Raw genomic sequence first — 24,392 nt, forward strand, 5'->3', positions numbered from 1 at the left:
TACCAGTCCGCTCTTGCAGGTTTTCTGTATTTCAGTGCTTTTCGGCTGTTGTGCACGCAGATATGCCGTTCAAAGTAGGACACATGCTTATATCAATTTGCGCGTTAACAGTAATTAATTGTGAAGTGGCCAAAATGAACGATGGGTCTGACCTTGCTGTTCTTCAAGCTGAACTGCAGTGCCGATATATGAACAACTCGTAAGTCATGAGCAACCATAAACATTTTCGTGTGGCGAAGCATCATACTTCAAGGCACGAAGCCCTGCGCACTCGATTTGCTTCGTCAGTGTACTATAATACATTTATTTCTACTTCTTCGCACAGTCAGCGTACTATGCTATTGAAGCTGAAACAATCCTGAGATTCATAGATTTTTTTTGTGGCTTCCTAAGAAATGACTCCTTCCATGTATTAGATTCCTAGGTTCATCTTTTCAGTCCGCCGCGGCTTATCTTTATATATACAAAATATCTTCCTTGAGATCGTTTTTAAAGGTCAGCTTTATGGTTCGTGTAACAGAAAACCGAATATTGACACGTGTACTTGTTAATGTGTCTCCGGTGACAACTTTTCACCGGCTAGCAAATGTTAAGTGTTATTCCTCAGCACAAGACGCGCCTGAATGATTTAGACCTTACGCCAATGTTATCGTTCAATCTATCTGTTGTATGTCCTCGCCGGAGCATGTGTTAACAGACCACACACGCGACACGAATTGCGTAGTAGTTTCTGGAAACCATGCGGGCACCAGCGATTGCCCTAGAACCTCCCACGAGTGATGTATAAAAGCCGAAGCGTTTGACCCGCTGATCAGATTGCGAAGAGCGCCGGCTGTGTCCGCTGCTATCGTTGTGCGTTGAGTGTAACTTGCTGTTGTGGGCACAGGTTCGCCCAATAAAAAGCTGTTACGGACAGTTTCGCTGCTGTGCTCTTCCCCGTCACAACTACGTGAGATCTGGTGGAAGTGTTTGTGCGTTCATGCATCGGACGCCCTCGCAAAGCCGCAATCCAAGCCCGCAACCCGAAGACAGCACCAACTTGTCCCCGGACTATCGAGCAAGCCGGAGGCTACAAAACCTGCCACCGGAGCACGAAGTTCTACCCGAGACGACCAATAAGGTCGTGGTGAACTCGACAACCCCAATGGCAGGCCCAGCGTCTCCCATCGTGCTGCAAAAGTTCAAGGATCCGCGGATCGTCCTTTGAAGACCCGGAGAACTGGTTGGAAACATGTGAAAGGGTCGCTGCATTCAATAACTGGAACTCCGACGACAAGCTTCATCTTCATATTAATTTCAATTCTGCATCCTCCCCACGTTTTCCATTCGGACATGTAATTGTCTTGCTTCGAATTTTTTTCTAGAACGGGCAAGCTATGAACGGCTCTTGCGCAGATTGCTGTTTTGTTTTCCTTGTAGGTTAAATGATTTCTTTTTTTTAGTTTTAGATGGAATGTGGCAGAACGTTTTTTTTTTCTTTTTGGGGGGCTTTTTTAGAGGGTGTCTCTGAGGTTACCCGAATGCCATCCCAGCAATACTGCCTGTGGAGCAGCCGCTCCAAAGAAGAACCAATTACTCTTCTAGAAGAGTAATTGCCCTCGTAGTGAAGTCGACAAACTCGACAACGAGGTGCGTACGGATTCACGCACCACCACTTTGAACGAGGAAAGATTTGAAATTTTTACATGCTGTAGGCATTGGGGTTGCGTGGCCGATGGGATATCGAGTTGGTGTCGTGCCCGGACAGTCATCACGCCAAGTTGAGAGAAGGAAGAGAAACTCTACATAGGCGTTTACATCGTTCAAGGATCTCAGTGAACAGATTGCGGCGCTCCTCGCTGCGCCGGCTTTACTTGCCAGGTTGAGGTCCATCCCTTTTTTTTTCTCTTTCTCCACGCGGTGGCCAGGATAGCACCAATCCGGGAAACTTGGGTCATCATAATTCACGAACATGCACTTGCACGTGGGCTGAGGGGGTACCTTTCTCCCTCTCAAAGGTCAGTGTCCAGTTGACGGCTCACGAATGTCGAGGTTGGGTGCTGACAACTGGCGACACCTCTGGCAACCCTTTTTCAAATTTGGCAGTTCGTGGAAATTACCTTATCCGAACCTGATCGACGTCTGGCGCCGGAAAGGGTAGACCACCAGCGCGTGGTGCGCTATTGTTTCCTCCCTCGGATCGTTCTTGGTCGCTGAGCGGGGTGGGAGGCGGAGGAAGGGGCGGGGATGTCCGTGGTCGGAGCGTAATTGCCTCCAGGGGCGACGTCACTACAGCGTTTCAAAGCTACAGGTTAGGCGGTCAAGCATCCTTAGTCAAGAAGGACCGTCAGGCACAACGCTGAGAAGCAGAGTATGAACGTCAACGTATGTTCCGCGCCAAGTAGGTTAACCTAAATTCTTACGGCGAGACCTCCGGATCGCGAAATCCTGTTCGCGCATGGGACGCTTGAGAAAATCTCATCTGCCCTCTTCGAGGAGCCATTACTGTTTCCCTCGTGGCTGCCGCTCCAGGCGAAATAAAAGATGTCAGAAGTAATATTCGTAACAGGGTCCTTACCATCGATGTTTGTAAACGGAGTGCCTTTGACCCGTCAACGCAGTTTAGATTCATGGTGTAATTTTTGCAGCGCGAAGCACTGAAGTGCGGAGAGAAAGGTAAAAAGGACGAAGGAATAGTAAGAGAAGGATGGACAACTTTCTATGGCTACAAAAGGAAAGCTACGCGCGCATGGCTGCTACACATATGTTAATGCGCCAAGTAGCCCGGCAGTGTTTGACAATGCTTTTTGTTGCTCGGAACCAGATGTCGGAACATACGCTGAATCGACGCAGCTTCCACGAGCGACGGTTTCGCGTTTCCCCAGACTCTTTAAGGCAAACGCCGCAAAATAAGTAGACCTCTACACTCAGCGGAGGGTTAGGTCTTGTTTTAAGTGTTGCTAATACGGTGTTCATGTTTTCTCTTCATCAGCCTGAACTAACGTGAATTAAAACGTGGGACTCTTTTCAGAAGCGCCCTCACGTGCGCCCGCGTTGCCTCCGTGGCTTTTTCTTCATAGTCACAGAAAGTTGATCGCTAGTATATTGCCTGTTCTTTTTCTATTCCTTCGTCCTTTTAACCTTTCTTTACGCACTTCAGTACGTCGCGCTGCAGAAATTACACGACGAACTTAAACCAACTCACCCACATCGCTACTCTACGCGGTTTAGATTGTTGAGCAAAATCAATCAGATACGACATTGTACAGATAAGCAACAGCTATATGGTGATTATTTACAACATTATCATCTGGATCGGTAACAAGGGCCTGCATCACTTAATACCGCGTTTGTATTTTTTGGCTTTATTCAAAGTTAATGTCGGCACCTCAATATAACAGCGTCTTCGTTTAGTCTCAACTAGGACAAGTGGCTTAGCCAGAATTTTATTGTTTTTTCTTCGGGGCGGATACCCTCACTTGACTGGGGATGGGGAGGGAGAGGAAGGGGGAGGGTAGCTTGGAAGGGCCGCATACCAGCAGAGAAATTTGGCGGGGTTGTGATGGGGCACATGCCCGGTGGTCCACTCCATGGCTACCCCGCTGAGTTAAATCATTTGTTCTTTCTTTGGAAACGGACAATATTTTGACGAGGCATAATCAGCATCCCAGCGGTTAAAGCAGGTGCAAGATAACCAAGTTAATCAAGAGAACCTTAACTATCATTTTCATATCGTAAGTTCCTCGCACTGTCAATTTGCCTGTTCGTGATTAACGTGAAAATCATCATCACTGGTGAGGGCGTGCCATCGCATGCCGCGTTCGAATACTTAACGCACTTTGTAATGCTTCTCGTCCGCTTGCCCCTTAAGTATTGTAATGTAAGCACTGAATACGTGAGTGTTGTCTGGCAAAGCCCCGAAACATGTCTTCTGTGCTCCGAGCGCAATGGCCTTGACGCTCGTACCGACGCGCAACCGAGCGCACCTGCTTTAACTGCTGGGATGCTGATTATGCCTCTTCAAAATATTGCCCGTTTCCAAAGAAAGAACAAATGATTTAACTCAGTGAGGTAACCATGGAGTGGAACACCGGGCATGTGCCCCATCACAACTCCGCCAAATTTCTTTGCTGGTATGCGGCTCTTCCAAGCTCCCCTCCCCCTTCCTCACCCTCCCCATCCCCAGTCAAGTGAGTGTATCCCACCCGAAGAAAAAAGAACAAAATTCTGGCTAACCCACTTGTCCTAGTTGAGACTAAACGAAGACGCTGCTATATTGAGGTGCCGACATTAACTTCGAATAAAGCCAAAAAATACAAACGCGCTATTAAGTGAACGTATAATGGTTTCCAGCAAGTACGGACGCGAGCACAAGAAGTAGAAACAGACAGGACAACGCTGGACTTACAACTTTTTGTTGTAAGTTGTAAGTCCAGCGTTGTCCTGTCCGTTTCTACTTCTTGTGATCGCGTCCGTACTTGCTGGAAACCATTATACGTTCACCATGCACCAACTGGCCCAGCAAACTACTCTACTAAACGGTATTAAGAGATGTATAATTGTGCGGTGTCTGACCTACCACCATGGGAGCCATGGTTAGAAACCCAACAGTGTGTTGCTACAGACAACAAATCGTGGCGCGAAGGTCTAAGTCCGTTATAAACTATGGCTACTTAGTTGGTCTTCTAAGACCTTGAAAATCAATGCCCAACGTCCTACCGTCCCTCAGTCTGCTAATTTACATTAGAAATCTAATGGAAATGATGGTGCTGGCATGACTAACAAGATTGATTGATGTTTACAGAATCAAGAATGTTTGAAACGATTAACCATGACAACGTCCATGTAGGTAAAACGCGGTAGTGATCTAAAAATAGGCGACTTGTTGCACTTCAATGAATTCACAGCTATTTGAAGAGTGAGTGAGTAAATAAACTTTACTGAATTATCAGTTATTGCGCTGGCCTCATGTGACGCTTATCGTAGGTCGGGGCCCCTGTTACAGGGCTGCGCTGGCTTTCGCAAGCCTGTTGGCTCTTCTTACCAGGAGGATCTGGTCCTAAAGAAAAGCTACATTATGGGGTTCTACGCGGTAAAACCATGACCTGATTATGAGGCACACCGTAGCATGGCTCTCCGGAAATTTAATGACCACCAGGTGCTCTTTAACCTGAACCTAAGTCAAAGTACATGGGTGTTTTCGCATTTCGCCCCCATAGAAATGCGGCCGCCGTTGCCGGGATTCGATCCCGCGAACTCGTATTTAGCAGTCCAGCACCATAGTCACTAAGCAACCGCGGTGAGTGGATCTGGTCCTCTAGGTCTGGGATGGCCAGCAGTGCCTCCCACTAATCTCTATTCGGATTTGTTATGAGACGTTCTATGTTGTATGATGTACACTCCCATGTTATGTGGTACAGGGTTGGTATTGACCCGCACCATGGACATATGTCCCTAATGGCCATGTGCTGTACCTTGTGTAGTTTATGTAAGCTGTCGAAGGTGCCTGCCTCTATCCTATGCAGGTTGGTGGCCTCGTCAGTCTTTAGTTTTCTATTTGAAGAATAGATTATCCTTCGTGCTTGCGGAAAGTCAAAGTACACCTTACCACGCAACCTTCCAAGGAGGACGCGCGAGCTTACTTCCCATCGCCGGGATTTTCATCCTAGCAGTCTTCGGTATTATTGCAGTATTAGCAATAGCAGTGCCTGATATCTACCTACGCAAATAATATCTGCGCTTGGCCGTCAGGCGCGACTCGCCCAGACAGAAGTGAGACTGAAAAAGCAGTAACACAGGAGTCTTCCTACATTCATAAGCAGAGTTTAGATCTTCGGGAAATAACCGCTCAGCTGCCTTACGTGCAAATCGATGATGCTAACATGTGTTGTACGGACCAATGTTAAGCAATTATACACCAGAAGTTACAATGTGTTAATGAATACATTATTGCGGACAGTGACGTTATACATCGCACGTCATAGACTTTCGACTTCGGTTGCGTAGGCGTTCTATATTATTTTTGGCAAGCAGTCACGGCGCGAATGTGCACAATTCACTCTACAGCTTAAGAATTTGCTGTTGATTGGGTGATTAAAAGGAGGAAGACGACGTTGCTTGCTGTAGACGTATATTGACTCGCGCGACTTGCCAGTCATTCCTTCACCGGAGCGCAGCCTTTCAGCATAGCTTAAGAAACGTAAGGTCTATGCCCTTCTATGAATAATCATCCCTTAGTCCAGCATCCTGTTAGTCATCCAGCGCACTGTGCCAGGTCGTACCGTTCCCTCCCCCCTCCTTCGCCGGGCACAATGCCCCAAAGTGAGTTTCCTAAGCGTTATCATTCCCAACCTAAGCTCACATCACCTAAAAAACTTCAGAAGTAGCCGAATACACCTCCCCTAATAACCACAATAACGACAAACTCACGGGCGGCCCAAAGGGTATTCATTCGCATACAACTCCCCGCAAACGTATTGTCTGAACTGTCTTTCTTTATTGAAATGAAAATAAAAGAAAGAGGCGCAGTCACCTTATGATGGTGACGGCTACTCCTTTTCTCATAGCAGAAACAACAATAGAAAAATATCTAGGAAAATGAAAAGAAGTCACTTCATGCGGTCAGAAATCCACAGCACAGTTCTATACGCCCATGAACATAACAGTATAAAAGTGAAATGCAAGTTGCACGACAATGAGTTCGTAAACAAAGTCACAAACACACGCAAACGGTCGTGATGTAGACTTCGATGAGTATATAAACAGATGAGTAATTACGCAGTGTTAAAATAATTCACGCACAAAGAAAACTTTAACATGTAATATACAAGGACTAATAATTGCAAATAATGGAATAACGTTATAGTAACATCGTGTGATTATTCAGTGCAATACCTAGTATTTGTTAAGAATGCCTGTTTCTTCACAAAAATGTTGAAGTGCGTTCAATGCTTTTCGCTGCGCTATTTTCAATGGTAATGGGCCCAGCAATTTTGCGAGTGAGAAAGGCCGGTGAGGATGAATGGAGTGTAGCTCTTGTTCTAGCTGCCCTCTTTGCATCTCGTATACGGGGCATTCGAGGACTAGATGGCGAACATCCTCATCGTCGTGGCCACAGAAGCAAGCCGGGGAAGGGGCCCGTTTGGTGCGATATAGGAAGTGTTTGGTGTATGCTGTCGCAAGGCGCTGTCGATGAATTAGTGTCTCATTTCTTTTAGAACGTTTTGCATCCAGCTGGTATTTGAATTGAGGGTCCACTTCGTAAAGGATTGATTCCTTAGTGTTTTCATTAAACCATGTTGACATACACAAGTCTTTCTTTAGTACTCTCAATATCCGTTTTGTATCCATTGGTGATAAAGGGATGAGTTGAATTTTTGCATCTTTATGGACCGATTTTGCCAATGAGTCCGCTTGTTCGTTGCCTGCTATATGTTATTCCACCCCACTTCGTGCCTGCGATTCTGCGGAGAACATTAACAACACAACTAATTTGGTCCTCCAGGGCGGTCAAATGATGAATCCATCGAAGCTTATGGTCTAAAATCACGCCGAGAAAACGATGTTTCCGAACCAGCTCGATCTTATGGCCTCTGTTTAAAGACCAAAATTTGTAACCCTTCTTCTTGTGAAAGGCAGAACCGCTGATTTTCCATAAAATATCCTCATGCCTCGTTCGCCTAAATAATCAGCTATTGCGTTCAAAGCTTCCTGCAGCCGATGCTTGACAACTTCGAGAGACTTCTTCGATGTCCATATGCAAATGTCATCAGCATACATAGATATGTGTATGTCTGCTGGAAGTACTGCTGGTAAACCTGCCATTGCTGCATTGAAGAGAAGTGGACTTAACACACTTCCTGGCGGAATTTCTTTGTTTATGGTGTTTGGGTCGCTTTGTCCGTCATTTGTATTTATAGAGTTACGTAGGAAGACGCAGACGAAAAGCTGTATACAAGTATATTTACAAGGAAATATGCCGCACTTGGCCAAGAGGCAACAGCCCGCGCTAGCCTCTAATCATCGTCGTTGTCTTCACACTGCTCGCCTCTTCGTCATCGCAAATACCGTTCCGTAGCAATATATGTCTCTGTTTTTCGAGAAGTTAGCGATCCATTTGAGAACTCGGCCATGCACTCCGAGAGTTTAGAGTCCAAGCATAACGGGAAGGTGACTGACCGAGTCAAAGGCCGTCTTAATATCAATATATACAGAAACATCAATGTTCCCACAGCTAATCTCATGGTCAACAAACGTGACCAAGTCAAACATGCGGTCCATTGCACATCTACGTACATCTTCTTACGGACATCAAAATTCCGCCTTGTTGTTGTTCTCCTGAGTGGCTGTGGTTAAATTAGATGTTGAAATCACGGGATCGGGTGGTTAAATTAGGTGTTGAAATACACGGGAGTTAAGAATTTGAACATTCGAGCTTAAAAAAAAAAAAAATTTGTGTGTGGGAAAAAAGCAATCCGAAGAAAACCATGAATAAAAAGATCTAATAATAGATAAAACAGTAAATAAATAAATAAATAATTGATTAAATAAATAAAAGAAAGTTATAGTGGGGAGTGAGCAAGATCATTCTAACATGGATTATAATCGATTGGTTTCAATTAGGTAATTTTGGATTGCCAAGCCAACTTTTCTGTCACTGAACCCAATAATGAAAGCTTCATAAGGTAGGACCACTATGTGGTTCCTTTAAAATTGACGCCAGCGTTCTCTTCCTCTTTGGGCTATACCCACTCCCACCCAAAGACCTTAACACCCGGGCGTTAGAATATTGCCCCTGGTTGTCGAGAGATTTACGTGCCGATTTATAGCCGACCAGAAGGAACGTCACAAAGAACGAAGTACCTGCCCTGGGACGTTCTGGATATACAAAGGAGAGCTTTTAGACCTTCTAATTCCTTTGCGAAATATCTTCCGTCACAAACACATACTTATAGCACTAACATATTTTACAAAATGATTTTGCGTTACACAAAGCACAACTAACCTCATATGCGTCCCATTGCCAAGTGTGCAGCCCCATGCCCACACCTAGCCCGTCCCTACTCGTTCCACCAGAGTTGGCACACCAAAACAACACTCGCTTTAGAGACTTATAAGAAGGATAGAGGGGGGAAGGCAGATAAGGGGGCAAGAAATCCTTATAGTGGGTCACTTTCTTTCACCATGTATACGCTACCATGGTGGAGAACTCTCAATCCTCAACCTAGATTTTAACATCGGACATACTGTTACGGGAACGAAGGATTAAGACTGGAGCCTATTTACAAAGTATATTTAGAAAAGATAATGCAGCGCTGGCCAATTCAGCCGACAGCTTGAGAGCCAGAGAGCATTCGTCGTCTTCGTCGGTGCGCCCGCGTGCATCGGCCACAAGCAACACGCAGTGTATGTACATGTATCAACACTCACGCTCAGTGATCGAATAGTTGCGCTCCGAGGGTGAGAGGAGCCTGCTGGCGTAAGCGATAACACTGTCATTGCCACGCTGGCGTTGGGCCAGTACTGCGTCAATTCCGTGACCGCTGGCATCAGTACGGACTTCGGTAGGCGCAGAAAGATCGAAATGGGCCAGAACGGTAGGCGTTGTGAGAAGCTCGATTAGATGCGAGAATGCAGAGGCCTCGTTATCGCCCCACTGCCAAGGGGCGCTTTCTTCAAAAGCTCGGTTAGTGGTCGTGCTATGGCCGCAAAATTTTTCACGAAACGGGGTTCGTACTCCGCACACGCAGAGTACGAACAAAGGCCGATGAAGCTGCGCACATCCTTGACACACTTCGGAACAGGGAAGTGCGTAACAGCATGGATCTTGCCTGGGTCCGGTTGCACTCCGTTCGCGTCAACGAGATGCCCAGGCACGGTAATCTGGCGACGGCCGAATTGGCACTTCGATGAGTTGAGTTGCAGACGGGCTCGACGAAAAACGTCCAGGGCTGCTGAGAGGCGCTCGAGGTGCGTAGCGAAAGTTGGCGAGAATACTGTAACGTCGTTCAAGTAGCACAGGCACGTGGACCATTTGAAACCGTGAAGAAGGGAGTCCATCATGCGTTCAAAAGTGGCAGGAGCATTACATAGACCGAACGGCATCACTTTGAATTGATAAACACCGTCGGGTGTTACACAAGCAGTCTTCTCGTGGTCGAGATCGTCCACGGCAATCTGCCAGTAGCCGGAGCGAAGGTCAATAGAGTAGAAGTCGCGAGCATCGTGGAGGCAGTCGAGGGCGTCATCAATCCGAGGTGGAGGATACACGTCCTTTACGGTAACCCTGTTAAGGTGCCGATAATCCACGCAAAAGAGCCATGAGCCATCCTTCTTTTTTACCTGTACAACAAGTGACGCCCATGGACTACATGAAGGTTCAATAATGTTCTTGGCAAGCATTTTGAGAACTTCTGCGTGAATAACTTGACGCTCAGTCAGTTACACTCGATACAGGCGGCGTTGAATAGGAGGGGCATCCCCGGTAATAATGCGATGTTTAACAGCTGTAAATTGGGCCAAAGGATGATCGTTAAAGTAAAAAATATCGTGGTAGGAAAACATAACGCGGTAGAGCTCACGAGCGTGCTCGTACGGCATGTCGGGCGCAGTTACTTTCTGTAAGTCGGTGACGGTACGAGTTGCCGACAGCGATGGTAGAGGAGGATCAGCTGAATTGTCTACTGCAATAGATGCTACTGAGTGATCCTCGAATGAGCGAAGCTGGGCTAGAGACATCCCGCGTGGCAGCACCTGTGTCGTCAAGCCAAAATTGACCACTGGCAGGCAGACGCAATTCGCCGTGATACATAAAACTGTATGATGTACTGTGATCCCGTGTGTAAATAGGACGTCTTGCATAGAAGCCGCGTGTAGTGACCATCACGCACTGGTGGGGATGACACGAAGTCAACGTAAGTCAATGCCGAAGGTGGCAAGCGAACGAAGTCGACGGAACTGAGACCACTGGGGTGTGGGGTTCAGCGGAATCCAGAACAGGCAGGTCAAGGCGGAGAGTACTGCGGAACAAGCGATGAGAGCAGAATGTGCGGAGAGGAAGTCGAAGCCGAAGATGATGTCGTGGGGACAGTGGGCGCTGACTGTAACTAGCACGATAGTGGAGGGATCGGCCAAGGAGACGCGGGCGGCACACACACCAATTACAGGGGTTGTTCCGCCATCGGCGACACGGACAACAGGCGTCGTGGCGGGCGTGATTATTAACGCGGCAGCGTTAAGGAGCTGGTGTCGCACAAAAGCCGGTGTCGGCGGTGTCGGTGTCGGCGGCGTTAGCCGTGAGCGATAAATCCCGGGAGGCACTTCGTGAATAAAAAACAACTTGCAAGATGGGCTGGGTGGGAATCGAACGAGGGTCTCCGGAGTGTGAGACGGAGATGCTACCACTGCGCCACGAGTTCGATGCCTCAAAGCGGTACAAAAGCGCCTCTAGTGAATGCGGTGTTGCCTTAGAAACCAGCCGTAGAAACTTATACTGCGGTTTATATCGGTAATTATGAACATGTAACTTACAGAACTCGCAGTTACACGAGTAGCGAAGTGCGTTTCCGCTACATTTCTTCTGTGCTTTCCACACACGCAGAGCCATCTTGCGGCAAACACAGAAGACCCCCTCCTCTCAATGTACGGCGCTTCCCCGACAGGTGGCGCGCCACGCGCGCATTGGGGCTGTGCGGGGACCGGTGCGAGGCGCGTCGCGGCCCGGACTCCCTCTCCCCTGACGACGCTTCGCCGCGCTCCCTCACGGATTTCAAGAGCAAGCGTCCTTCCTTTCTTTAGATCACTATCTGTCTATCTCTGTGCCCGTGCCGATCACGACGTTTGGCTGGCGTACATCGTTTCCCCCTCCGAGACACCGAGTTCTTTGGTTCGTTACGCTTGCTCAGGCGCACGTTTCGTTGCCGCGCGGAACGCTGCGTTGCTCGACGCTCACCGCGTGATTGATGGGTGCAAAGTCCGATGCGGGGCGCCTCGTAAGTGATCACTGCGCCGTAGCGCATTGTCTTACACTCCTTGGCGGGTCGACGGGAACGCTGTCGCGTTCCACTCTTGAAGGCGAAGCTTAAGTGTCCTCCAATTTTTTTTTCTTCAGGGGGTGGCGAAGGTCAGCGCTCATTACCGACAAATGCGCCCCAGTGTCTATAAGAGCAGATACAGAAACACCGTCGACTTGCACGTCAAGAAGATTCAGATGAGTGGGCAACGTCAGTAGAGGATTTGGCGGCGTAGGGAGCAATGCAGCGTCACCTCGAGGCGCTGCATCGTCTAGTTTTCCGGCTGGAAGCGACGTCCGAAGGAGGCGAAAAAGAGCGACGGGGCTGGGCAAAGCGAGATTGTCGTCGTTGGGACGAAGGTTAACGAGAATAGGGGCAGTTCGGCGTAGGAAAATCAGTGGCGGCATTATCGGAGGACATAGGAACGAGAAGGGCCACCTGAGGGGCGAGAGTAGTCAGTATAAGTAGACCGGGTCGGGGAACTCCAGCGACTGCAACAATGCCGAGAAATGTGCCCGATTTGATGGCAGTGAAAACAGATGGGCTTGTCGTCAGCAGTGCGCCATTCAGATGGGTTGCGGAAACGTGGTGGGTAAGAAGATGCCGGACGGAGCGGAATCCATGAAGCCGGTCGGTTATCAGGGCGATGGGCTGAGCAGATGGTGTGAAGACCCATGTTTGCGAATTCCTGCCGGACAACTGCCTGGATCAGGGAAACTGTGACTGCTGGTCTGTTGGAGGGGCTGGAGTCGAAGGCAGCCGGATTGGCGGCCTCGATCTCACGCGGCACGATCCGGGTAACATCGCCAGTGTTGGTGGGACGAGGAGCGCCGGCACAGGAAGATGTCGCTGGGGTGTTGGGCAGACGGGCAAACTGCTGGTCAATACGTCGGCTTTTAGCGAGTTCCAGGCGGCGGCACTCTTATAATTGCATCCACCGTCGCCACGTTGTTGAAAACGAGCAAGTTGAAGGCGTCATCGGCAATGCCTTTGAGGATGTGGGAGACCTTGTCGGACTCAGTCATGTGTGCTTCAACGTTGCGGAACAGAGCCAAGACGTCCTGAATGTATGTGACGTAGGGCTCTGTTGACGTCTGCACGCGGCCGGATAACGCCTTCTGCGCGGCAAGTTGGTGACCGTATGGGTTGCCGAACAAGACTCGGAGCTTTTGCTTAAGCGAATCCCAACTGGTGAGCTCATCTTCGTGCGTGCGATACCAAACTCGAGGTGTGCCACCGAAGTAAAAGACTACGTTGGCGAGCATGATAGTAGGGTCTCACCGGTTATTGCGGCTGACGTGTTCGTACAGGCTGATCCAGTCACCGACGTCTTCCCCATCTTTGCCCGAGAATATGCCAGGATCACGGGGAGCGGGGAGAGTGATGTAGGTCGTCGAAGTGGTAGCAGGTGTCGGAGCCGGCGGAGTCGAGTTGTCGTCGCCGGGAGCCATGAAGGAAGGCTCGACGTACCGTCCACTGCGAAGCTCCATGGCGAGGTACAGGGAACGTCCACCTCCACCAGATATGTTACGCAGGAAGACGCAGATGAAAAGCCATATACAAGTATATTTACAAGGGAATACGCCGCACTTGGCCAAGAGGCAACAGCCCGCGCTAGCTTCTAATCGTCGTCGTCGTCTTCTCACTGCTCGCCTCTTCGTCATTGTAAACACTGTTCCGTAGCAATAGAAAGGCGTTCGAAATAAATGGTTGGTTCTTTTCTTCAAGATGCCCAGTGTCGTCGCCGCAGCATCATATCGTCCACCTCAGCATAAAAAACGTCTTGACGCCTAAGTGCGTCAGCGATATTTGTGCTTTCCAGCGAGTTTAGGACACTGTGACAATTGATATTCAACGTCATCGCATGATATACACGCCACACGTAAAATTGACAGGGCAAGTTCAGTCATGTACAGCCATGCGGTTATAGATTGATCACGCTAGCAAATAGCACTTTCTTGCCATTTTTTCTTTTTTTATTGTTTCCTTCGAATCATTATTGCTTCTTATTCTTTTTTTTCTTTCTTCATCCCGTTCACAATCTTGCTGTGCCCGTGCGAAACGTACAGATACATTACAATAAAATGATGTCGCATTATTCACATATTTGCTGTTCCGAGCTCTGCGTATACAAATCGACGCGACCATGCATCCAGCTTATGCGGTATATGTACAACCAAGGAACCGATTTCAGAATAACTAACCTTGAAATCTTTGGGGGTGCACAAGGCTATTGGTGCTTTTGAGTGTCAAGATAGGAGTTGTTTAAATTCTGATTTGGTAGTTCATGACTCTACTTTTTAACGTGTATGCTATTTTATTTACGTGCATCTTTGTATATTTCTGGTTATTCTGTTCGTCGATGCTGCAGCTTATTTTCTTGCTCCCAAATTCGACTGTGTAACCTCAAACGTGACATGTACACGGGTGTCATTTCGAATTCTGTAAATATTTGTTTTAACTACAATAGATTCTATTGTAAAAAGTGTGAGGAGCTCTAATTTCTGGAAAGAATGGTGAAGATTTATGTTTCAGCGTTGTAAACTCCTTCTTTGCCTGGCGACTAAGGGCTATATAAAAATATAGCTTTTTGTCACAACAAAATGTTGCAGCTGGCAAAATATTGCGAAGAATTTCTTTAATGCACAGATGCCTGCAACGTCTTCCTGCAATGTCGCATCTGTTTTTAATCGTCTTTTTTTGTTTGCTTGTTTTTCAGTGACCCGTCCGAGGACACCATTCTTGATACCATTGATGCTGGGATGCTTCTGACACGTTTTACTGAACTGAGAAAAGCCAGTCGTGTTTGTTTGCCAAAGCCATGCGACAAGCTAAGGGCATATTCTGGATATATTCCTGTTGACAAAAGCAACAAATCATCGTACTTGTTTTTCTTACATATCAAGTCTGAGGTAAACAGCTTCCATCAACGACTGCGCCTGCGAAACATACCAATTTACAGAACATAAATCTAGCACTGCTTTGCATCTTCGCAGTGCTATTTGCCGTCTTATGGTGCTGCATTATGTTTCGAGGGGAATAACGTTCGTCTATTAAATTGAATGCTCCCACTGTTTTTGTATGCATCGGAAAACGAGACTTCTTGAGTGAGCCTCACTGGTGTAATTATTGAAATTTGTATTTTGGCTATGTCAATGTCTCAAGCTACTATTAAAATTGCTGACATAATTTAGATCAATACATAACGTGCCGATTTTGATAATTGAGTACATTTCAGAAGATGAAGTCCCCAAACTTATATATGTTCTGTTCGTACTGATTAGTAAATTTCTTGATAAGTGATATTTTTCAATATTCTATTTAGCCCCAAATGGTACTAAGTGATTGAGGTCCACAATAAAAAAAAATTGCCCCCAGCATAACTAAAAAATCAACGTATCCTTCCAAATCGAAGAGACGTCGTTCATGTGCATTGATTGGTATCACCAGGAGAGCATTTTTCGTGTCATCATGTACATATAAATAACAAGAAGCTAAAATGCCCTTGGAAATGCGGATTCTTATCTGACGATTAAGCACTGGAATCGCCATCTCGCATCTTGGCTTAGTAGAGTGTGCTTCCGATTTGTAGCCACTCTTCGCAAAAGCGGCCTTTCTCAATACCCTCTTGAACAGCAAATACGCTTCATAGTCACGCCCAACAAGCTGATTTTGGCATTGCGGGTGCCCTAATATTTTAAGTCAAGCCGCGTGCTTAGCCGGCGCCGACGCGTGCTACATAAATTAAGTTTTGCTATCATCCTTAAACCAAACCGTACACTCACTGCTTTCTCCGTTAAGATTGCGTCTACAAACGTATGCAAACCTCATTCTAAAAAAAATCGCGGGACATTCATCCCATGGAGATGATTGGCGGCAGTAATTCACTTTCTTGCCACATGTGTGTAATTGGTGATTATGCGTGATGGATTGTTGTGATGGTGGAATTAACTAGACAGAGAAATGATCGTCGATTGCATACTGCTTATATATATTTATGTAGCTTAATTGACTTGTATGTAAATTTTTAGGTACACTAACGTACATTTGCGTGTATAGAGACGATATGTATGTTTTATGCATCTGTACTGCTTAGGAAGAAATGTCCATAGGTTCGGCAATGCATCGTCTTCTCGTCTGTCGTTGATCACAACGAGGAGACGGCGATAGATAGAGAAATACCATGCATACGTGTGAGGTCTAAAGTGTCTGACTCCGCGGACAAAGATGTCAAGGAGCGCACGGTCGGTCCTAGCCGTGGGTACCATGTCGAGGGAGGTCCGCTCGGCGCCAAAGGCCTCCCTCATGTACCGCGGAAACCACGCGTTTTGGCGCTTCGAGCGGTCGATGTTGAAGTCACCTCAGACGGCGAGCGGCACGTCCCGTTCGCGAACGTTGTCGTAGCAAGGTATCAGGGCAGTCTTGCAGTAAGCTATTAGGTGCATTGACATCAATTCCTCCGCCATCTCTTTGGTGACCCGTGACTGACGTAAATGGCGGCAACGGCGATTTTTTGGCCGTTATACGTTACGTGAGTGTGGACGTCTACCACTCTGTTGTGCACTAGCATATTGTAAAACGTGGGGCGATAGACGTAATGTTACGGATTCAATACCGAAGGGGCGTCTGAGAACGTTCTTGTATAGTGCGACACCGGCGCTCCTTGACTTAAGCCGCATGCTGTGCCCGAGCAGTTCAAGCTCACTTGCAGCAATGGTCAGTTGTCACTGGTACCATGTTTTTTAAACTCTGTTTTCTCAGGACAGCAGCCCGATGCTCCGACCATTCGACCATGGACTATACTGGGACCCTAGTTGGCGGGAAAACGATTAGAGACATAGATAGATTCCGTGTGTCGCTAAGGGCACTAAAATTAAGAATTGAAGAACTTATTGATAGCGTTGTCTACTGCTATTAAGTATAGAGTAACTTCAACTTACTTTCTGGTCACAGTACAAGTTTGGCCACAGTGCTATGCCGCACTTATGTAGAGCGTGGGGATTGTCATAACGTCTTGGTATCTTTTTCAATATGAAAGAACGACGTACTACCACATCGCAACATGAGAACATTATATGTGCTCCACAGCAGCGAGATGCTAGTGCTCATCTCTCAATAATTTAACTTATCAGTTTAGAAACTTTGAATAGGACTTATTTGTTAAAATCTGTCTAACAAAAAAATGCAGCAGCGTTTTACACGGCAGAATATACATAACTGCCTCTCAAGGCTGACCAAGCTGTCCCTGAAGGGTCAAAACAATAAATATATGAGAAGACCTATATTACCCTACATGTTACAATCCGCACTATGGATGATAAAAGAAAGGAGTCTGATATTTTTCAGTAATGACCATAATTCTACAACATAAGAATTATTTCTCATCCACAGCCCGATTCCGGAAAACCTCTGCTTTTATGGCTGCAAGGTGGACCTGGAAAATCCTCGCTTTTTGGACAGTTTCTTGAAAACGGACCCCTCGGAATTGATGCCGCAGGAAAACTTTACTACAGAGAACACACCCTACTAAATAATTTCAACATTATTTACCTGGACCAGCCTGTTGGATCCGGATACAGCTTCAGCGAAACGAAAGCATACCCTTCCTCGCTAGATGAAGCTTCGACCCATGTCATCACATTTCTTGAGGAGTTCTTGAAAATTTTTCCCGAATACAAGGACAAAGACTTTTACATCGCTGGCGAGTCCTATGGAGGTACGTGTCTGCTGCCTATTAATGCTCGCCCGAAAAAAAGGTTTCTAATAGTGGCGCTAGAGCAACTCAGGCGCCAAATACACAAAACTCAAAGATCAGAAAAAACGACGCTTATATATGTTTACGGATCCACGCTTTAACTAGTTAACGACTGCACTCGACCTACTGTCGATTTCGGCCAAAAGTCGTTCATATATTTTATTCTTTGGAACTTGGCTAAGTAAATAATGTTCATGATTCCCTTCTTCCAAACACTCAAATATTTCTAGTAGCTTAGTTAAGCCTAAAGGAAGTTTAGTTAATGAAACACAATAACCTTGCGTTGGGAACAAAAAACGAAAGGATGAGAAAGATCCGCAATACCAAAATGTAGTCATTAGATTGCAGTAACAGCCGTCCTGCATTCACTTTAGAATTTTTCGTGTTCAAGTGACTATGGACATGATTTTCACGTGTCGATTTCAAAATCTGGGTCTCCCAAGCCGCTAAACTTGCTAAAAAGTGCTGCGGCCTCTTTAGCTTTCTTTATCCCACTCGGTGTTCGGTGTCTCTATCCTAAATACTTGCAAACGTATTTTTTGTGAGCCATTTGACACATTTTCTTTCAAATACCTTTAGTTCATGGAGTTACCAAAATTGCACGCAAGAGAAATTATTTTTTAATCACTGAAGAAGCAATGAGACTGCCCAATATCTTAATCAGTAGTTTTTATGCTTGCGATTCTATCAATGTGGACGCTGGCATTTGTCGCAGAACGGCTGCTTGCTTCTTTTAACTAGGCTTGAACTGCACGCCAAGGAAATCGCTACGCCTTGTTTAACACATACACTTATTTTAATGACAAGGACCTGTTTTACTTAAAGCAACACTGCTGCAGCCAACTTTTTTATTCTTCGTTTGATTCCTTCGCATATCTGTGATGCACTGCCATAGGTTTATGTGTAGCTTCAAGGAACAGAAGGCCAAAAGGAATTGCCATTTATTTGGTGACTGCGTTGATGTCGCGTCTACCATCGTCGAGCCTATATGCCTGATGGCGCGAGCCCAGTCACGTCTTTTTCCGCCGAAGGGCTCTATGAGTACTGTCCTCTACATATGGCTCCCCCAACCCTAGCTATGAACGTACTGCCGTTGATCGGTTTAAGTTGTAGGCATGGCATTGCCAGAGTCTAGATAAGCTGGCTTCGAGCGGTCGATCGAATTTGTCTATTCGCGTCCACTGACAAGAAGTGCGAAAACATGGCGTCACGCTTGAGGACTTTGAAGGGACCGTCGTAAGGAGCATGCAAAGGAACGCGAGCAGCGTCGGGACGGATGAAGACCTGACTCCTATGAAGTAAAGATGGGCTCATGTAAACATTTCTGCTGTCGTTAAGAACCGGCGGTGGTAGAACAGTGGCCATTGTAATGCGAAGGCGCTTGGCGTAAGATTGTAGGTCAGCAGATGATGGTTCCGAAGCAAAGAACTCACCGGATACACGAAATGTCGAGCCGAAAACGAGTTCTGCTGAGGAACACTGCATCTGATTTCAGAGCTGTGCGAAGACCTAGTAGAACCAAAAGCAGGCGCTCTGTCCATGGAATTATGGAGTCATAGGCACAAAGTGCTGCTTTCAGTTGACGATCACGCGCGGCCACAGGTGGAGGGATGTGATGAGACCTTGTGTGACGCGCACTCCAGGCTACAATAGGGAGTGTAGCGCGTCAAAAACTTGCTGCCGAAATCGTTGTTGAACGTACGGTGTGGAACGTACGTAATGTTGCCGCTGATTCTATAGCAAAATAGTGCTTGTCTAATTAGATTGTATTCGTCAAGCGAATATTAGTTTACATTCTGGAACTAACGCAAGCACCACTGGGCTTGAATGTGCGATGAGTCATGTATAAATAGTCGACGCATTTTACCCGGCAATCAGATTTAGACGAACCGCCGTGGTTGCTTAGTGGCTATGGGTAGTGGCTTAGTGTTGGGCTGCTAAGCACGAGGTCGGGGGATCGAATCCCAGCCACGGTCCTACCCTACGGCGTGCCTCATAATCAGAAGGAGGTTTTGACACGTTAAACCCCATAATTTTTTTAAAGACAGAAAATGGGCGCTAAACAGTGCAATCGCAGCTCGATGCTAGACGGTGCAGTTCATGTACTCTGCTCCAGAAACCTGCGGGTCACAATTAGAACACTTATGCGCGACGAACTACGAAGGATGTTCCCAGCGTCGCAGCCCCACGTTGCATCAATTGCAGACAACGTCCGGGAAGAAATTCGGCAGTCGCTACGAATTTCTGGAGCAGCGATGAGCCCCATCGCTTCCGTCCATCGCTGATGTACACCCACCACCCTCGCGTCACTCGAGAACCTGGCAGGTGGCAAATCTCCGAGTCGCTTATCGCTCTCGTGTTGCCGCTTCTCGGCAGTTTTCTTGCAAAGTTGCGTGGTTTCACTAGCGCCAAGCGAATAAGTCCGAGCGCTACTTTTGCCGCTGCAGCCCAGACAGAGCACCAATAAGCGCGTTGCGCAGTCATTGTCATAACGACACAATAGGAGACAGTCGGAGTTCGAGGTGCCTCGATGTTGCCCTCACACGCTGCTCCGTCGGCCAGGAAGGACATCAAGTGAAGGTTTTCAAGTGTAGACAAACAGCAACCGATGGAGGTGCGGTTGCTGTTTGTCGAAATGCACAAGATCATCCGCCAACGATGACGAAGTTGAAAGAGCCATCTCGAAAACGTGGCAACGACACACCTCCAGCCAGTCGAAACATTGAAGCAAAGGAAATACCACCGATAAAATAAATACCTGATGACGCGATGTAAGAACAGCGGACCTGTGCGAGGCAGCCGTGACCCGACGGAGCGACCTAATTGGAATGCAGGCCAAAGAACCCCCGACGTTGAATGCTTCGCGATGTCAAGAAAGTCCCCACTCTCGTAGACACGGGAGCCGACTACAGCACCATCAGTGGATAATTCGGCGCCAAGTTGAATAAGCTAAAGACTGCATGGGATGGTCCTCAAATCCGCACCGCTGGAGGACACCTAATAATGCTTACTGGAATTTGCATGGAAAGAGTTACAGTTATGACCAGACTTACCATTGCAACCATAGGAATTATTCAACAATACTCCTGAGACGTAATTCTCTGCAAGGACTTCTTGACCGAACACGGCATGCACGGTCACCGACTTAACTTCCAAATCAATAACGCTGTGCCCAGATCAGCAGATACCGTCGAAGAGGGTTGTCTATCACCGTGGTTTGATTGTATTAAAACATGAAGTCGGGATCCCACCTCATACCAGCATCACCATTTCTGTCGGCGCAGCGTCAGTGTACCTCGGAAGCTAAATCATCAATCAACATAACAAAACTTAAAACAACACCCAAGTAATTAGTCACATTTAGATTAAGGAAGTGCTGGCGAGTGTGACAGGCAACCTTCCCTGAGTGTGACTGGCACGCTAACGAACGTGCTTGTTGGATTCTATGTGCTACTTAGCTATATCGAAATTAAGCGCTACTTATGGTACAGGTCCTACCATTTTAGGAAAAGGCAGGGCTCTCTCTAAAATATAATGAAATATAGGGCACCGTGCTTGTCACAATTTTCTTAAGTGTCCGACAGGTTTCTTTGGCTTATGTCTGGAAAATGCAAGTCTGATAATGTTCGGTTTAAATCAAGTTACATAAGTTATTGCATATTAGAAACGACCAAAGCGTGCAAACGAAAATCACATGACACATTTCCGACGGACATCCGGTGTCGCGCCTGCGTCTCTTGAAACCCTTATAATACTCCTCGCTATGACTATTCTGCAGAGGTACAGCGTCGTGTTTATGCCCCGAAAGTCCACAGCTAGTAAACCCCACCCCAGCGAATATGTAGTCTCAGGGTTGAACGGGTGTCCAAAGCAAGCAAAAAAAATTTACGCGACCCTTGTCGCTCGAGTGTAAACGAGCTGCAATGGCGAATGCGGAGCCTATGACCTATGCTTGCCAGCTCCTTACATTTCTCCGTTGATTAGGTTTCACCGTTTCCAAAGGATACCTTGGAAACCTCACGGTACTAACACCGCACGGTACCAAGACACAGATCCCACTCACACATCGCCTTTGAAGTAAAAAATAACGGCGGGCTGGAAGAGCTGCAAAAGATAAAGTGCGAAATCGCAAGCAATCGTGATTCCATGGATAAGCAGAAATGAGAAAAGAATGAACGAAAAGAGCGCATCTCAGCTTCTGCCAGACTTTCAACCCTTCCATCTGAAAAGTGCTGCTCCAACCATTTGCCGAGCAGGATGTTTTCGTAAGGATATTTCATACATCATATTCACTAACCTGAGTGACTATGAGTGTGACAAAGGGCACATGGAATACGAAGGCAGCCGCTAATGCTCTCAGAAACGTCAGCTACTTATTTACAAAACAAATATGATATCATTTACATTCGTAGAGATGCGCATAGGTTTTCAATTATTCATGTATACCAGGAACACAGCAACGTCTTACGCGAGAATTCCGCATACTCTGTTTGCCGTGTTTAACACAACAGTCGCGCGCTCCCATCGGTGCTTACGTAAGGTCAGTTGTTTCATATTCTTTCTTTCACTGCTTTAAGAAAAGATACGCAACAATTTCCTTCGTGTCTTAGTCGTTTGTGCGTCTCTTTTTAATCACTCTGCCACGTATTGAATACGGAATACGAAAGATAAAAGAAATTCTGTCTCTAGCTTCACCATGGCTTTTACTTTTCCATGTTTTGTATCACGTGTTCAGCTTCGTGAATGATTGTAACATAAAGAAAGCAGAAAAAACAGGGGCACATCTCCGCCTGTTTCTACAAGGCCAGAAGACGATGTTGTTGCAGCATATTATAGAAACAGATATCCTAGGGACAATGCAGTCAAACTCAACGCTAGGGAGTCGGACGTGACACCAAGTGGTGTTTATTTCTCGTCAATGCGCCGAAGCAGGCAGGTCACAGGCACGCACCCAGACAGCCGGGAGCTTCAACCACGCTCCATACTCTATTCTGCTGAGCTATCTTAGCATCGGACTGGCTGATCAAAGAAGCTTCATACGAGTTGTGCTGCTCAGAACATTCACGAGCTGTTTTCACCTTCACAGTACGCTACCATGCCTGAAACGATTAGTACTTTGTTAGGCAAGAGGTACGCGGCCTTTGACACGCATATCTAATGCGAAACTTGCTTAGCGAAATGTCCTGCCAAATAGCTCACACACATGACAGCATTCAAATAACGAATGTGCTTATAGGTGCCAGCAACTGGCTCTGTTCCCTACGGAATTACACAATGAAGCCAAAAATGCTACTTCTATATTCTCACTGCCAAACTGCACGACTTCGGGCACATAATTCTTTCATTGAAGCTACCATTTCTATGCATTTTTTCAGGGGTTTGGTGGGTCTGCTAATTCGGTGTCTCACAGAGTACGTGAAAAACAGATACATAGATTAGAATTGTCGTTTTATTGTCCATTGCATTTGTATGCCTACTAATGTGTCCGTGTTTTACCTTTTACAGCAAGGTCAGCCGTTGGAGTGGCACAAATGTTAGTGCCCCAGGCATCGCGCCCGTTTCCCCTGCACATTAAAGGAGTCATGCTTGGCGTCGGATTTCTTTTCCCTCTGATGGATATCATCAATTCAACCGACTTCCTCTACTACACCAGTCTACTTGATGATTGCGGTCGCAATTTGTTAGCTCAAAGGTTCGATATGATTCAGACGCTTGCTGCAGAAGAACAGCATAAAGCGGCTGTACTACTCAGCCAAACTGTTCTCAACTTGCGTATGAAAAGCCAGCAAAGTTTATTCGAAAGTCTCAGCGGGTTCCATCACCATGGAAGCATCACAACACCTCAAAGGCCGAGGGAAGTTTTGTCGTACATGATTTATGCAAACAGCTCAGAATTTAAGAAGAGAATTCACGTCGGTTCTTCGAGGACGCTTGATGGAACTAGGTATCAAATAGCACTAAAATTAGCGTTAACAGACTTTTTCGTGGACCTTAAGGATAACCTAACGAATGTTCTGAACAACGTTCGTGTTCTCTTATACACGGCGCAACTGGACGCCGTATTTCCAGCTGTCAACATCGAGCAGTCTTTAAAGAATCTGGCTTGGCGGGGGTCAGAAGCGCTCCAAAAAGCTAACCGCACCCACTGGTTCGATACAAAGTCGTCACTCAATCTTCTCGGTTATGTGAAAGAAGCTGGCAGTGTTATGTGTGCCACAGTTTTGTACGGAGGCCACTATGTTTCGTTGGATCGCTCGCGTGCAGTCAGTGAGCTATATAACCGGTTTTTGGAGTTCCAAAGTAAGCCTAGCTTACCGGAGGTAAGGAGTTGCTAATTTAGTTTGCTATTCTGTCTAGCAATCAAAGCAAACAAAACTGGGGAATATTGCTGCATTACAATGTGTTTACGGTATTTTGACGAAGCTTTGTAGAAAATGTGGTTTCTTTCGCAATATGTAACCAAGTACTCGACGGTTGCACTGCTCCTATTAAAAATTTTCGTACACTGTATTGCCTCAGCCCAACTTTTTCTAATTAAAACACGCGTATTAAACTACGTGGTCATTGGTGCATATGGCGCGAATTAGGTGTAACGGTTGCATCTTGAAGGTCACGAAATTCATTTGCAAAATGACAACATCGTTTGG

At 46.6% G+C, this 24,392-nt stretch overlaps 1 protein-coding gene across 1 annotated transcript; it reads left to right on the forward strand.

Annotated features, from left to right (window-relative positions):
• Positions 1 to 24,253, forward strand: LOC126528595 (probable serine carboxypeptidase CPVL). The gene is made up of 4 exons (XM_055069188.2): positions 1 to 199; positions 14,710 to 14,902; positions 17,382 to 17,706; positions 23,251 to 24,253. The coding sequence occupies exons 1-4, from the start codon at positions 63 to 65 to the stop codon at positions 24,078 to 24,080; spliced, it is 1,485 nt and encodes a 494-aa protein (XP_054925163.1). The 5' UTR covers positions 1 to 62; the 3' UTR covers positions 24,081 to 24,253.
• The last annotated feature ends 139 nt before the right edge of the window (positions 24,254 to 24,392 follow it).

Source organism: Dermacentor andersoni, chromosome 9, assembly GCF_023375885.2.
Source record: "Dermacentor andersoni chromosome 9, qqDerAnde1_hic_scaffold, whole genome shotgun sequence".
Classification (NCBI taxonomy): Eukaryota; Metazoa; Arthropoda; class Arachnida; order Ixodida; family Ixodidae; genus Dermacentor; species Dermacentor andersoni.